This window comes from Macrobrachium nipponense, chromosome 38 (genome assembly GCF_015104395.2).
Source record: "Macrobrachium nipponense isolate FS-2020 chromosome 38, ASM1510439v2, whole genome shotgun sequence".
Classification (NCBI taxonomy): Eukaryota; Metazoa; Arthropoda; class Malacostraca; order Decapoda; family Palaemonidae; genus Macrobrachium; species Macrobrachium nipponense.
The window spans coordinates 8,754,120-8,769,119 of NC_061098.1; the positions used below are offsets into that span (position 1 = coordinate 8,754,120).

The window sequence follows — 15,000 nt, forward strand, 5'->3', positions numbered from 1 at the left end:
CTTTCTTGATACATCTTCAAAGTCGAAGGGACGAGAGAAATATGTAGTAAGCGAGATTCAGTGGACTCCATGATGGAATTCAAGAGTCTACTTCCGCCTTCTGTCTTAAAACAAGCAGTTTATCGCTTTCTGGAGGGTTAGGGATAGGCCTATGGTCTATGGCTATCGTTAGACCTATCTCCCGCTGACATTTTCTGTTTTTCTTGTCCTCCTGTATAGCTGAGCTGCCAGTAATATAGGTCTTATGATACAGCAACTTTATTAGGGACTGACTGGCAACCACGGATTCAAATATATAGTATAAATAAGAGAAAAAGAGAAAAAGTAAACCTGTTGATGTGGCCTTCCCGTATCGTCAGCCCACCAAACAGGTTCGAAGCTCCTAGCTTCCTCGTCGAAGCGGTCGGTTAAATGCCATGCAGTAGGAATGAAAAGGTTAGGAGAGAGAGAGAGAGAGAGAGAGAGAGAGAGGAGAGAGAGAGAGAGAGAGAGAGAGAGGCTTTAAGAAAAGACATAGTAAATAAGAGGATAGAGGGGAGAAACTGTTAAGCCTTGAAGATAAGAGAGAGTGAGTGAGTCACTCACTATAGGAAACGATTAACATATTTCTTTCATAAGGAGGTAAAGTAATTAAACGTACAGAGAAAAGAGGAAAAGCAGATCAGAAGCTGTCACATTAGACTCATAAACCTGGTCACACACTTCATTCCCAGTGGCTTCCTTTAGTCCTATACCATTAATCCCTCCTCAAATGCGTTCGTAATGATGATGTCCGAACTTCACTAGAAAAACAGAAGAAAACAATAACGGAATTCCTACGACCATGCCGACGGAGAAGCGACAATTCAATACTTCTTCTCCACTTCAAGGACAGGAGTCCACAACTTCGCTCGGAGGCATCTGCGATATTCGCGCGGGAAATTTCCTTATGCTTAACTGCACACGGAAAAGTGTATTGGCCTTGTTATTCTACTTGGTTTTATTGTTGGTGATACCTTTGCTGCAGTGATTTTTGTTGTTTCTAAAGCAAAAACATAAATTGACAATATGGGACGCGAGAAGAGACGTACCAAAGCGTACGCAGTTAAGATGATATTGGCAAAGGCAGTGAAATGTGAATATTGAATAGCTTTTATAGACTTACGAACCACACTATTTTTTTTCTTAACTGGGTGTTGGCTTCAGATATCTTTTGGGATGTTGCCATATGCATTTTTTTTAACGTTCTTAGAGCGTATCTGCGAAAACAAAAAAAAGGCTCTAACAGACAGTCGAAGGTTACGGAATTTAAACCAACGACACTGAAACGAAAGTGAAAACAAAAACAAAAGAAAGTCGCAGCTGAGAACTATTCACGTGATTAGGAATGAAGGAGATTAGACGGTGTTGATCCAGACCAATTTCTGTAATGCAATTCGTTTCGCTGGAACGAATTTACCGCTGGTTACCTAATGACAACCTCGCCCTGTTTTCAACCTCTGCCATTGTTTGTGGTCAGCGGCCGTGAGATCACTCACGGAGAGAGAGAGAGAGAGAGAGAGAGAGAGAGAGAGAGAGAGAGAGAAATTCTTCAAGAAAAGGTACGGTCAGCAATAGGAAAGGAGAGAAACTGTCACGAAGAAGAAGAAGAAGAAGAGAGAGAGAGAGAGAGAGAGAGAGAGAGAGAGAGAGAGAGAGAGAGAGAGAGGCGTGTCCACATTCTAGTAGTGAATGTTACGGGCACTCACTGACTTACCTAACCGGTTGACTTTCGTGGCCAGGAACCACTTATTCTTCTTCTTTCTACTTTCTTTTATTTGGTTTACACCAAGGTAATGGGGGAGGGGGGAAATCGTGCTTTTAGGACGAAAAGAAAAAAAAACACATCGTGCTTTTAGAACGAAAGCAAATCTCTTCTCTTTGCGTTCTACTACAATTATCGAAAGTGATCGCTAAAAAAAAAAAAAAAAAAAAAAAAAAAAAAAAAAAAAAACGAGGCTAGAGCGAATGCCGTTTAATATGCAAGAAACGAGTAGCATAATCATTATAGTTGATGGAAATGTCAAATATTAGTTATTTGAAATTGAGACTATTATTATTATTATTATTATTATAGAATAGATAAAAAATGGCCTATATTATAAAATGTATGAAAAAGACTATTATTATTATTATTATTATTATTATTATTATTATTATTATTATTATTATGGAATAGACAAAAATGAGCCTATATTATAAAATGTCTGAAAAATTACATTCAAAACTAATAAATAATACCATAAAATAAACGAGCTTATAAATACTGCTGTACGAAAATAAATAAACAACACTTGAGTCATAAACAGTATATGCACCACACATATTTTTAATATAAATAAACAATACTTCAGTAATACTACATAGTAGATATGCACAACACACATTTTTAAGAGTAAGCAATTATACCCTCTGGACGGGACTTTACGTCTTAATCTTTTCTTATATTAACTTTTTTTTTTATAGTAAGGGCTCATGAGCCTAATATAAATAGTCTATTATTGATAACAGTAATGATTATACTAAGCTGGCTCTCTGAAGTAAACGAAAACAGATTTAATTTTATCTAGGCCAGCAGTTCCCAATATTTTCGTTCCTCTGTACCCCTCGGGAACTTTCATAGATTCCGTGTACCCATAAAAATTGAGGATGAAAAAGAAAAAAAAGTGAAACTACAATGAAACAGATAGTGTGTTATTGACACACCTTTACTATACTAGTAGATTCACATCAACCGTGCATCTGATGTCTAGGTCAGTCCCTTACGACGCTCCTGATTGGCTGTTGATAAGCCAATCACAAGACTGCAAACTCTCAGTCTCTCTCGAGAGAGAGTTCACATAGGCAGGATGTATGTGCCACCTCTCCTGAGGGATACTTTCGAAAGACGTATATCCCTCAGGAGAGGTGGAACATAGATCCTACCCATGTGAACTCTCGAGAGAGACTGAGAGTTTCCAGCCCTGTGACTGGCTTATCAACAGCCAATCAGGAGCGTCGTAAAGGACTGGCCTAGACATAAGATGCACTGGTGATGTGAATCTACTATAACTGTGCTGACTAAAATGAGGAAATATAAAAAAGGAGAGAGAGAGAGAGAGAGAGAGAGAAAAAAACAGACATGAAATTATGCAATCTCAATGCAGTATTATACAGTGCTGGCTATTCTCTCAGATCTCCTGAAGGGTACGAATGTACCACTCGGGGGTACATGTACCTCAGGTTGGGGAACCCCCTGATCTCGGCAATAACATTAGAATGGAGTTCACGCTTCGACTGAAAGTAACGAGAATATGCCAAGTCATCGCTGACGGCGTAGGTCGCTCATAAAAACTTGGCCCGTGGACGAGACTGAAGCAAGTGAAAGCAGAGGGGCACATCTTCAAAAAAAAAAAAAAATCATGCTGCATTGCTTATACCTGTCACAATAACAAGAGACGGACCGAATGCGCATTTTTAAACCTTAGCAAACTTTTAACATAGGAGGTCAGCCTTTCGTTTTCTTAAATGTTTCAGACATTTTGTAAAGGTCACGGCGATTTGCCCTCGTCAGCGAATCGGTTATAAAGAGATAATTGCAAATTACAGAAGTAATAACGTCTCTCAAGCGTTCGTGACCTGACTTTGCTCTTTATTATGAGTCAACGTGTTTTCTTCACAGTTTCATTCCTGTGGGTATGTACGTATGAATCTTCACATCACCGCGATTCATAAAGAGATGCATTAAGCTACAAATGTCCTTTGTTGGCCGAGTCGGTAACATCGCTGAAGTCCTGATTTCTCCTCTGTCTGCTGGTTCGAATCCACGAGAGGACGAAGTTATCATCAACTAAAAATCATCAACTAAAAAATTCCCCTTTGGTTAACGTATATGAAAATATATTAATTCCGGGGTAGAGCGAATTGGATGTTGAAGGGAAATTTGTAGCTTAATATGCATGTATGTATATGTATATATATATATATTATTATATAATATATATATATATATATATATATATATATATATATATATATATATATATATATAATGTACGTGTGTGCGTTTTCGGGCCTCCAACCAAGCTCCCAGGGGTATCTTCGCTAATACCTGAAAGCGGAAAAAAAATCTGCGCTTAAATAATGAAAAAAAAAAAAAAAACGCGCATAAAAAAAGATGCAAACTAATGACACCTGGAACCGAGAGTCACACTCACTCATCTGTGTGTTTGCTAATACTTTTAATGAGAGAAAGTGAAACTCTTACTGCAAAGTCAGAGCAACGCAATGAAGCACATTTTCTAAAACTACTCGGTGTCTCATTTGGCTAACTTCCTACTAATAGTTTCTTCATCTTTGGAATGGCGAATCTGAAATTGCAACTATTGCAAGCAACTATACCCATTGCATGATCAAGCAGATAACACTTCCGCCAAACACAAGACCGTTATACTGTACTAATTAGCAAGGTGGTATAACGTTACTACACGGCTACACCAAGGCATGATCCGTCCTCCAGCTTACTCTGGGTGCGTGCTATAGTCTACGGTTACATATAGCCTTGTTTCACCAAAGAATATTAAAATAAATGCACTGTATTTTAATAATGATCGTTCTGTACTGCTTAACATGCACATTATTTATTTTTTTTACATTTTCATTCTAATAAATAAATCATAAATATCCTACTCTAAAATTCCTGTTTCTTTAACTCGACGAGAAACAACTTTTTCAGACCTTTCCAGTTTTACCTACCCACCCCCCCCATAACAAACAACAACAACAATCAATTTTCCCTGTGCTGCATTGTAGTTCATCTCATCATATACTTCTAAAGTAATGCTCCACAAGTGTGATCAAAATAAAATAAATAAAAGTGAATAAGACATGCCACCCTCAAACATACAGTAAATACACGTACCAATTTGTAATGCCTCCGTGATGCAATTATTATTATTATTATTATTATTATTATTATTATTATTATTATTATTATTCAGTTGAATAAAATGGCAGAATAAGCGAAATGATTTTATATTTTATTTTCTACATTTTTCGTAATATGTAAAATCAATTGTCTTCATTCTGACGTACTATTTAACAGAATTTGTCGAAAAGAGGGTTCTTCTTACCAAATTATTATTATTATTATTATTATTATTATATATTATTATTATTATTATTATTATTATTATATTTCAGTAGATGAAACCTATTCACAAGGAACAAGCCCACCAAAGGGGCCACTGACTTGAAATCCAAGCTTCCAAAGAATACGTTGGTTTCAAACCTCCCACAGCTAAAGACCTCCCCCAACACTGCAGCGGTAACTGATCACGATACAGAGCCAGCGATCTTTCACCGTCTCGGGGGAGACGCGAGCCGGCGACATATGAGTGACACGTCACGACACTACCCACTAAACCAGCGGGACCAGCTGAGCATAAGATAACGCTTACTTCTCGTGGCCGCGCAATTAGTCTGCACATCAACCCGACCGTGTCATAATTACTTCCATTTTTTAATTTCTCTGAACGGACTAACAACAGATTGACACTGTTCGTTTCTTACCGTTCTTGACAACCAATTACCCAGAAGGTTACTTACTTCTTCACTATGTAAACACGCGGAACGAAAACATAAGATAGTGTGAAGTTACGAAAACATACGATAGTGTCAAGTTACGAAAACATACGATAGTGTGAAGTTACGAAAACATACGATAGTGTGAAGTTACAAGGAGTTACAAGGATCAGGACGTCTCGAAAACTTGTTATCCACTTATCTCTTGTAGCAGGTTTTACTGTTTATTCACAGCGTTGCATGTAGGACACTAGTAGGTCATGCACAGAGAGAGAGAGAGAGAGAGAGAGAGAGAGAGAATATATAGCTTCTTGCCAACACACGGTAAAAAAAATATTCTTTTTTGCCATCGCATGGAGAGAGAAGAGAGAGAGAGAGAGAGAGAGAGAGAGAGAGAGAGAGAGAGAGAGAGAACATATGATGTTAATTATAACGTGTATCGAAAAAGTTTTGGAAGACAAAAACTCGGGTATTCACAAACGAGACAGAGAGAGAGAGAGAGAGAGAGAGAGAGAGAGAGAAGGGGGGGGGGGGGGGGGGCGGGGGCGGGCGGGGTGTCAGGTAAACAGATATATGATGTTAACTCTAACTTAAACCGAAAAGTTCTGAGAGATATAAGTCGAATGTTCAGGAACGTGTGCAAATATAGCAAAAATAATTCGAATTTACTTCAGTATTTTTCGTAATCACATTGAAAGAGAACAAGGCAGAATAAGTCATCATCTACCTATGGTAATTCCTGAGAAAAAGATAAAACTGCCCAAAGCGTTGATAAACGTCGATTTCGGTACCAAATGCGTAAAGGAGCAAGCGAATAATTGAATAACTAAGTAGAATAACTAAGTCGTAATTGCAAAAAAGAAATAAATAAATAGCGGCAAAGCAGCCTGGCGATAAAAGTCAGCACTGCAATAATAACCTTCGGAGTGAGAAATCGACCATTTTAGAAAGTAAAGTAAACGCAGCAACGCGCCCTTTAGGTTCAATAATGACAATAGAAGCGACAACAACCTCTGTAGCAGCTGTAGCATAGACCTGAAAGGTGCTACATGCCGTTCGATACTACTGGTTCTCTTCGAGGCTATAGTTATCGTCACAAAACTCCCTGATACATATAAGTCAAACCGTAAAAGTGGAGATTGGTGGCTCTCATTTTTTTTTTTTTGTCATTTTTTTTGTGTGTGTGTCTCCAGTACTGCCGATGAAAGTAACTCCCGTGAGCGGCGCCTGACCATCTACCGTGGACCTTGCCACAGTGGTCGAGAAGGCGTGGTGGCCTTTAGCGGCCAAGACAGTTTACCTGCTGACGAAGGTCAGCAGATGTTCCAAGGATGGATCTGAAGCGGTTTCCTTCGCAGGGGAGAAAATGATATTGCAGAGAGCACACCTCGGATTTCACACTGTCACTAGTTGGAGGACGATGGTAACAGACATGCACAGAAGAGTATAACAGACAAACAAAGGAACATATAACAAAGTCACACACAGGAGCGTACAACAAGGACATACACAAGAACGTATAACAAAGCCACACACACATACACAGGAATTGGGAATGAGCGCACACATGCATATCAATAACATAATTACATACACGGCGTAATTATATAACATAATTACATGCGTGGCGTAATTATACAAGTACTCATGAACAGGTACATTACCCTCACAGATATGCATCTTCATTAGCAGGTAAATAATTAAATAATTATCTCCTTAATCTAAATCAGTTGTAGCAGTATCTTGTTGGATGATAATAATAATAACAATTCAAAGAAAACTCATAATCACACGAGTCAATAAAATGGGCAACTATATCCACAGGTATGCCCGTTTGAGTTCTTTATTTAAAATATATACATTTTAAATAACAAAATCAAACAAGCTTACTACTGTGGCTTTACTTTCCCAATAATAATAATAATAATAATAATAATAATAATAATAATAATAATAATAATAATAATAATAATAATAATAATAATAATAATAATAATTTCGTACAAAGCACAAGTGAATTATGACCATTCAAGAGCAATCATAAGATTTGAGCCAATTATTTCAAATTGAAAACTTGAAATAAAAATATATCTTTACTTCGCACAGAGCTTACCCATCCGCAAGTGATTAACGTTAACCAATGTTAATGGACGTTTCTTTGTACTACTCTCACAGTAATTAGACTTAATAACCCTACCACAGCGCACAACTAAAAACGGCACGATATGAACCATAGCAGCAAACTCGGAAAAGGAAGATAGGATCCCTCTCCAAGTACTGACAGGCAGAGGAATGCTGCATAAATCAATTTAATAACTAGGCCCATTACCATTCTTTGTTCTGGCACGTCGGTTACGTAACAGATTCTACGTAACGTGTTACCGAACAGCCAGGCTCAACGATGCTATTGGGATGCTATTGTTGGGGGAAGGGTGTGTTACAGTAAGTGATATTCATCTTCGCAGGATACGCGGTTCACTTACGACAGACAACCTCCTCACAGTTCTCCAATATGCTACAGAGAGCCCAATCACCCCCTTCCCCCCCCTCCCCCCACCCCTTCTGGTGAATTGTTGTCGGTCTTCTTTGGCTGCCAAAAATATGACCCACGTCCCAAGGTCGTCGTCGGGTGGGGAAGGAGGGATGAATTTTTTTTTTTTTAACTTGGCAGGAGCAGTACTACTTGGTCTCGGGGAGCGTGGGGGGTCAGTGGATGGAGGGGGAAGAGATCCCTCCTGTAGAGAGAGAGAGAAGAGAGAGAGAGAGAGAGAGAGAGAGAGAGAGGTGTGGAAGGTTTGTGGCGTAGCAGCCAGAGGAATCCTTGAAAGGATTCAAGGATCCCGAGTCATCACTTCCCTATCTCTCCTCCACTCCTCCTCTAGAGTCGTTTTCTCATTCGACCTCGGACCGGAGGCCGTGGTGGTATTCATCGCATGAGGAATACCGAACGTCCCTGGAATCCAGGTAAAAATTCCTTCTTCTTCGCGTTCACTGAATACGAGCAGATGGTCTTCGAAAAATAATATTCATTCAATTGTTAATGGGATTCCATCGTTTATAAATGATAATAAAACCGTTTAAAGATATCGACAGAGATGATGTAATCCGCTCAAATTCACACGAGTTAATAATTGTGTGTATATCATATATATATATATGTATATATATATATCATATATATATATATATATAGATAGCAAACATAAATATCAATATATCTATCATTTGGTAAGACTTAACTTATGCTGCGATAAATAAATAAATAAATAATAAAAAAATAAAAGATTAAGTTTTTAAAGATTTCAGTTGGGAAACTAACACTGTTCAAAAATAACAAGAGGAATGCAATAATCAGTTCAATTCACAAGATATATATATATATATATATATATATATATATATATATACACACACAAACAAATATCAACACAAATATCCTTTGGTAAGAGTTAACTTACGCTGCAAAGAAATAATAAATAATAAAATAAAACAAATAAATAAATAAAGAATATAAATAAAACAGAATAAATAAATTAAAATAAATAAATAAATAAATAAAGATTAAGTACTTAAAGATTTCAATCAGCAACCATATTCGACAAAGTAAACAACGGTACCGCAACTTGATACAACTTAAATTTGCCCACGAACAAAAAGAGACAGCAACACTGCAGGTTCTCCGCCCAACCACCGCCGCCAACACCTGGCCGGCGTCCTTCAAGGTGTCTGCTTCGAATTTACCATTGGTTTCAGCCATGACATCGATAGACGGAAGAGATCGTTGTCATCAATCGATTTCTCTTACTGAATCATTGGCTTCAGTTGAGTGTTTAATATTACAAACTGCTACGGCACTGGTTATTCACTGACTGATTGATTAGTTTATGTATTCTGGCGTCGCAACGAATGCGGTCATTCGCGTTTTGGTTGTAATGGATTTGGATTAAACAAGAGACGCATAAATGTCGTTAGTTGTAAATAATTTGGGTTAAAACACTGAGAAATCAGTGAGGAAATAAAAATCTTCATTATTTTTAAAGATCATGAATGAGCGTCTTTAAAATCCATACGTGATTTATAATTACTTTTACTGCGTATTATCAAAAATTGTAGGCGAAAATGATGAAATTTTAAAAATAATTTTTACATTTTAAAATCCATACACGATTGACAATTACTTTTACACCTTATACTGTAGAAATTATAGGCAAAAATTATGACATTTATTTTTCAGAAATTTTCACATTTCAAATAGACACTTACAATCTCAAAAATTATACGCAAAAAAATAATAAAATTTGTTTTCCCAATTTTGCAAGGATGACAAGATTCGCATGTGTGAAATTTCTCTTGACAGTTCTGCGTGTGGAGTGTCAATTTTCATCTTGAATAACCATCAAGATTTCCGGCTATGGTCCACGAAGTCTACTATGAATGTTTTCCTGGTTTCTATGTTTTTTTTTTGTTTCTTAAAGGCCATATCGCTTCCGTTGAAGCAACCAAAACCAGTTTTTCTGATTTTCTGGTCTAGTACATGGGGGCTTCCTGATGTATATGTTACAGTATTTTTTATCAAGAAATCCCTGAAATTTTCATGGAATTCATCAAGTCACCAATTCACTTAGGGACATATTTGATCGAAGAGAATCTTCACAACCAATTCACAATTAAGGTGCTTTATAAAAATGTCATCATCGCACGAATCACTATGATAATGAAGAAATCCACAATATTTGAGTGTAAATATATATTAGAAATAAATACCCAAGACGAGATCTTTCGAGAAGCCGGGTAGATTCTCGAAAGTTCTCGTTTAGTACATATATTCTAAATATTTATTTACATTGACATCACTGTGCATGTCTTCATCAATTTAAATATTATTATTATTATTATTATTATTATTATTACTCAGAAGATGAAACCTATTCATATGGAACAACCCTACAGGGGCCAATGACTTGCAATTTCAGCTTCCAAAGAATATGGTATTAATTAGGAAGAAGTAAGACGAGGTAAAAGGAAATACAGAAAGAAGAGACCCCACTTATTAAAAAAGAAAAAAATTAATAAATTAACAAGCAGATAAAAATGTATTAAAATACAAAGGGAATTATTCGTTTCAACTCAATGACATCTGTGAGTTGTCTAAAATGATGACACGCATGTGTGGGTATCAAATACACAAGGAATTATTCATTTGAACTTAACGTCATCTGTGAATTGTTTTAAAATGATGACACACATGTGTGAATAACATCTATTGATCCCGAAGCGCAAAAGTTCGACCTATGACGGACGCAGACGGAACTTGCAAAGGGGAGACCAGGGATCTTCGTCAGAAATATTAAGCAGCTCCGCAACACTGCTGTTATGTTGCGCTGTTAAGGAGCGCAGCAACAGCAAGGGACGTTACGTTACGTTACGTAACAGGTGATTTGTTACACAGAGTTCGCCTTGGGAAGATATACGCTGAGGATTCTAACAGGAGCTAAAAAAAAAAAAAACTTGTTTTCGAAGATAAACATAAGAGCATAATGTTGAGGTATTTTGTAGAGCTTCGTGAATATCGGTTCTAACATATTATTTTTACTATTTTCAATATACAGTGAAGAAATACTATTTGCAATATACAGCGCATAAATATTTATCTCTTGGCGATCATATATCTTCAGCCTTACATCAGTTATACTTTTGGTGGTAACATTAACAGATGCTGACACAACACTTTCTGCAATACATATTTTCATATGGCATCAATTACAACCAAGGCTGAATTAACAATGAAACGGTGCATACTAGGCTTATATGAGAGAGAGAGAGAGAGAGAGAGAGAGAGAGAGAGAGAGAGAGAGAGAAGCATGTTGAGTAGAAAAAAGGCGGGTTGTTAGACTGCTTTTATATAGATATATATATATATATATATATATATATATATATATATATATATATATATATATATATATATACACGCATATATATCAATCACACATTTCTCTCGGGCCGCCTGGTATAGTCAAACAACTAATCTGCCTCTTCCTCCTTCTCCCTCTGCACGATCTTTCTGCTCCAGTGGAGAATTCTTATGCAATTTATTGAAGCTTGGCCTGCTACCACCTGCCTCAATCATGTTGCGGGTTTAGCAGCCGCCAGGGAATCGCAGTTCAACAATCACTAATTAAGGTGTTAAAAGTAAATTTGAATTAGTCTCTGACTGAATAAAGTAAACTACTTTCAATGTCTTCCTGGTTATGGAATTCATATCGAATAACAAAAATACGAAAATGAGAAAGTAATTTGTATTTTCTAAAACGCTCGATACTTGCTGAAACTTGGGACATCTAACATACACGCATAAATTTTCTTTTACAATTATCATTCACAGTCTTCAACAAAGTCTGACCCAGTCTTTAGCAAGGAAATTAAACTATTTTTAAAGTCTTACAGGAGATGGAATTCATATCAAGTGCCCAAAAGTCCAAAATTTAAAAAAGGTAATCTGTATATACCGTAAAAACTAATTACTTGGTGATACCTGAAAGTTGTTACACAAATTTTTATACTGAAAACCCCCTAATATCTAATACAAAGTGATATACTACTTTTATCTTCTTGTTACGTCCTGACAGATCTTATCTTCTTGTTGCGTCCCGATAAGTCCTACTTGGAGATGAAACTCTAATGCAGACCTTTATTGACTTGCTTATCTATCTGTACCTCTAGTGAATATTTCATTTACTTCACCTTCTTAATTTTGAATTGATCCCATAAATTTCACTCTGCAAATCTTTTGCCAAAGGACCCTCGTCCATTTGAAGTGTGTAATGGTTCAAAAAGGTAAGTTCCTGGATTTCATTTATTAAAAAAAAAGCCTGCCTATATTACAGCACCAATGGAAAAAAAAATTCATACTTGTTACTGATCTGTTTAATGTAAACAGAAAAAAAATGCAATTATTTTTGGCTGCTCTCTACTTTCAACGAGAATAAAAGCTGACAATAGTTGAGAATAAAGACTTGACATTAGTTTTACGAGACGAGTCTGTGCAGACCTTATAACAATTGTAAATAACCTTGGTATGGTAAGTGATTTCAATTACAACCCTACCTTATAAGGGAGGGTCCGGCACAACGGTTGTTGAATAGCTACTGAGCGAAATGACCTGGCATCATAAAAGAACCACGTAAAGAATAAAAAAAATCAACATTCAGCAGATCTCGTTAGATCAGAGGAGTCTTAACACTGAAATACTAAAGATATATAAATCGATGCTTTGAAAAATAAATATGTATTTATAGACGACAAGCGAATGATGGCATTTTTTATGTGCATAACACCTCATACTTGGTAGAGAGAGAGAGAGAGAGAGAGAGAGAGAGAGAGAGAGAGAGAGAGAGAGAGAGAGAGGTTTTTTACACACACTGCTAGTCAATTTATTTTATGAGGAAAAATTTGTCACTAAGGTATTCATCCTTTGTGTGCAAATCTTAAAGCAGATCAGACAAAGACATTTTAAGATTCAGTTGAATCTCTACTGAAAATGTTACTTTCAGAACGGAGGGCGTTTGTTTTTTATTTTTTCTTGTAAGACAGAAACGTGTAGTACTACTCTTGTCATTAGCTCTTTGATACGGTTTTATCTCAATTCTTCTGTTTTCCTGAACCAGCTCAAATATTTATTTATTGATTAAACTTAAGTTTGGTGTCGGCTATGACTGGAAGATTAACGACTATATTATTTATCATTTCTTACCATTTTTCTTTTGTCTCATTTTCAGGTAGAGATCGAAAATTATTTGGGCCAGGTATTTCCACACCAAACACTTCACAATAATCAAACATAACACACAAAAAGCACTTGGAGAAACACCGAAGGCACTTAGTCATGCAAATGATTTCCCCACCAAAAAATATTCATCTACTCTCCACAAAGGAACAGAGACGGAGCGTGCATGCAACAAAGACACACATCCAGTGTGTTTGTAAACAAAAGAACAGACAGACGGCGTTCCCTCACCAGTAATCTCATCTTCACTGCAGGTCTCTTGAGCGCAGAATACGAGCCAACCATGGAGCAGTCTCTTTATATAAGCTCACACGAACCGCGCGCGCCAACACTCCAGCAGCCCGCCACTAACATTTAACCGTCCCGCCCGTCCTCCCCAACACTCCAACCCCACCACCAACCTCCTCCTCCTCCTCCTCCTCCTCCAAAAGCCACCACCTGCACCAGCATATGATCTAACATCACCATCAGCGAAGGCAACGTAATATTCAGGAGGTTCCTCAGAAAAAAAAGAAGTCTACGACGCACTCAGTGCGGGTGCGTCATTGCTAATGTAATTATAACAGCTGTAGGCGTATTGCTTTCATTCACTCAAGTCCGACGCATGACGGAAAGATAGATCTAGGTAATCCTAGAGCTTAATAAAAGATTAACACAGGGAAGATTAAGTACACTTTCATATAGTTTAACGTTTCCCGTTACATTAGCATATAATTAACTTTTTTAATTTTCAAAGGTTTCAAAAACGTTCGTTCCGCCTTAGAGGAAATTAGGCCTATGCGCCGATCTTTTTGTTGCTGACGTAGGATTCGTTTGGTTTGCGTAGAGTTAAAACGTTTCCGCTAAATAACTCCGTCGTAATTAAAATATACACGGACACGCCTTTCTGATTCACCGTGAAATTAACATGCCACGGCTGATGGGCGACTACATAATGTCTAGTTTCCATTATTCCTTTTCTTTATTTCATAGTTTTGTGATCTTTAGTTTATGAAGTAGTTCTGTCAGCAATAAGCAACGGGATTCCATATGGACTCTCACGCCTTTCAATAATCGGAGTCTGATTTGGGCAACTAGTCACATCTAGGTCCATTCACAAGAATGCGAAACAAAGATGTTTAAGCACAAACAAGTTTTTATGTTCAAGGACTAAGAGTTTTATTTTTTTTTTCTTTTTTCTCCCGTTTAAAAGCGGCATCTCCTTATATGGTGGGGGAGGGGGGAGCCGCCGAGGTCATTCCTCTTAGTTTAAAAAAAAAAAAAAAACACTGACAATATTTATAGCACAATATAAATGATATTAACCATAATAAGCTCCAACCTGAGTTTACTAAAAACAACATTTATCAAAATGAATTGTTGGGAGCGACAGCGATTTTATTTTTATATTTCCATTGCATCATCGAATCATTCAAGCGTCAATGAAAAGGGCGAAACCTTGATAAACCCCCAAAAAGAACAGGAAAAAAAAAAAAAACACCTTAACGGTAATATTTCATATTGACCGCTATTTCCTAGTTTTCAGAGATCGCCAAAGGCCTGTCTCTCCTCCTAAGGAAAGAAATATTGGTTGCAACTTGCTCCGTATTTTTTGAGACGGACGAGCACTATGCAGTAACAATTCAGCACGGGAG

The 15,000-nt window shown here is 37.0% G+C and overlaps 1 protein-coding gene across 1 annotated transcript in view; it reads right to left on the bottom strand.

Moving 5' to 3' along the window:
- The window catches only part of LOC135209600 (uncharacterized), a 22,022-nt gene extending 8,304 nt beyond the window's left edge, over positions 1 to 13,718 (bottom strand). The window contains exon 1 of the mRNA XM_064242293.1: positions 13,598 to 13,718. Coding sequence (XP_064098363.1) covers positions 13,598 to 13,651 — 54 coding nt within the window. The 5' untranslated portion in view covers positions 13,652 to 13,718. The remainder of the gene's footprint in view (positions 1 to 13,597) is intronic.
- Between the last annotated feature and the right edge of the window lie 1,282 nt (positions 13,719 to 15,000).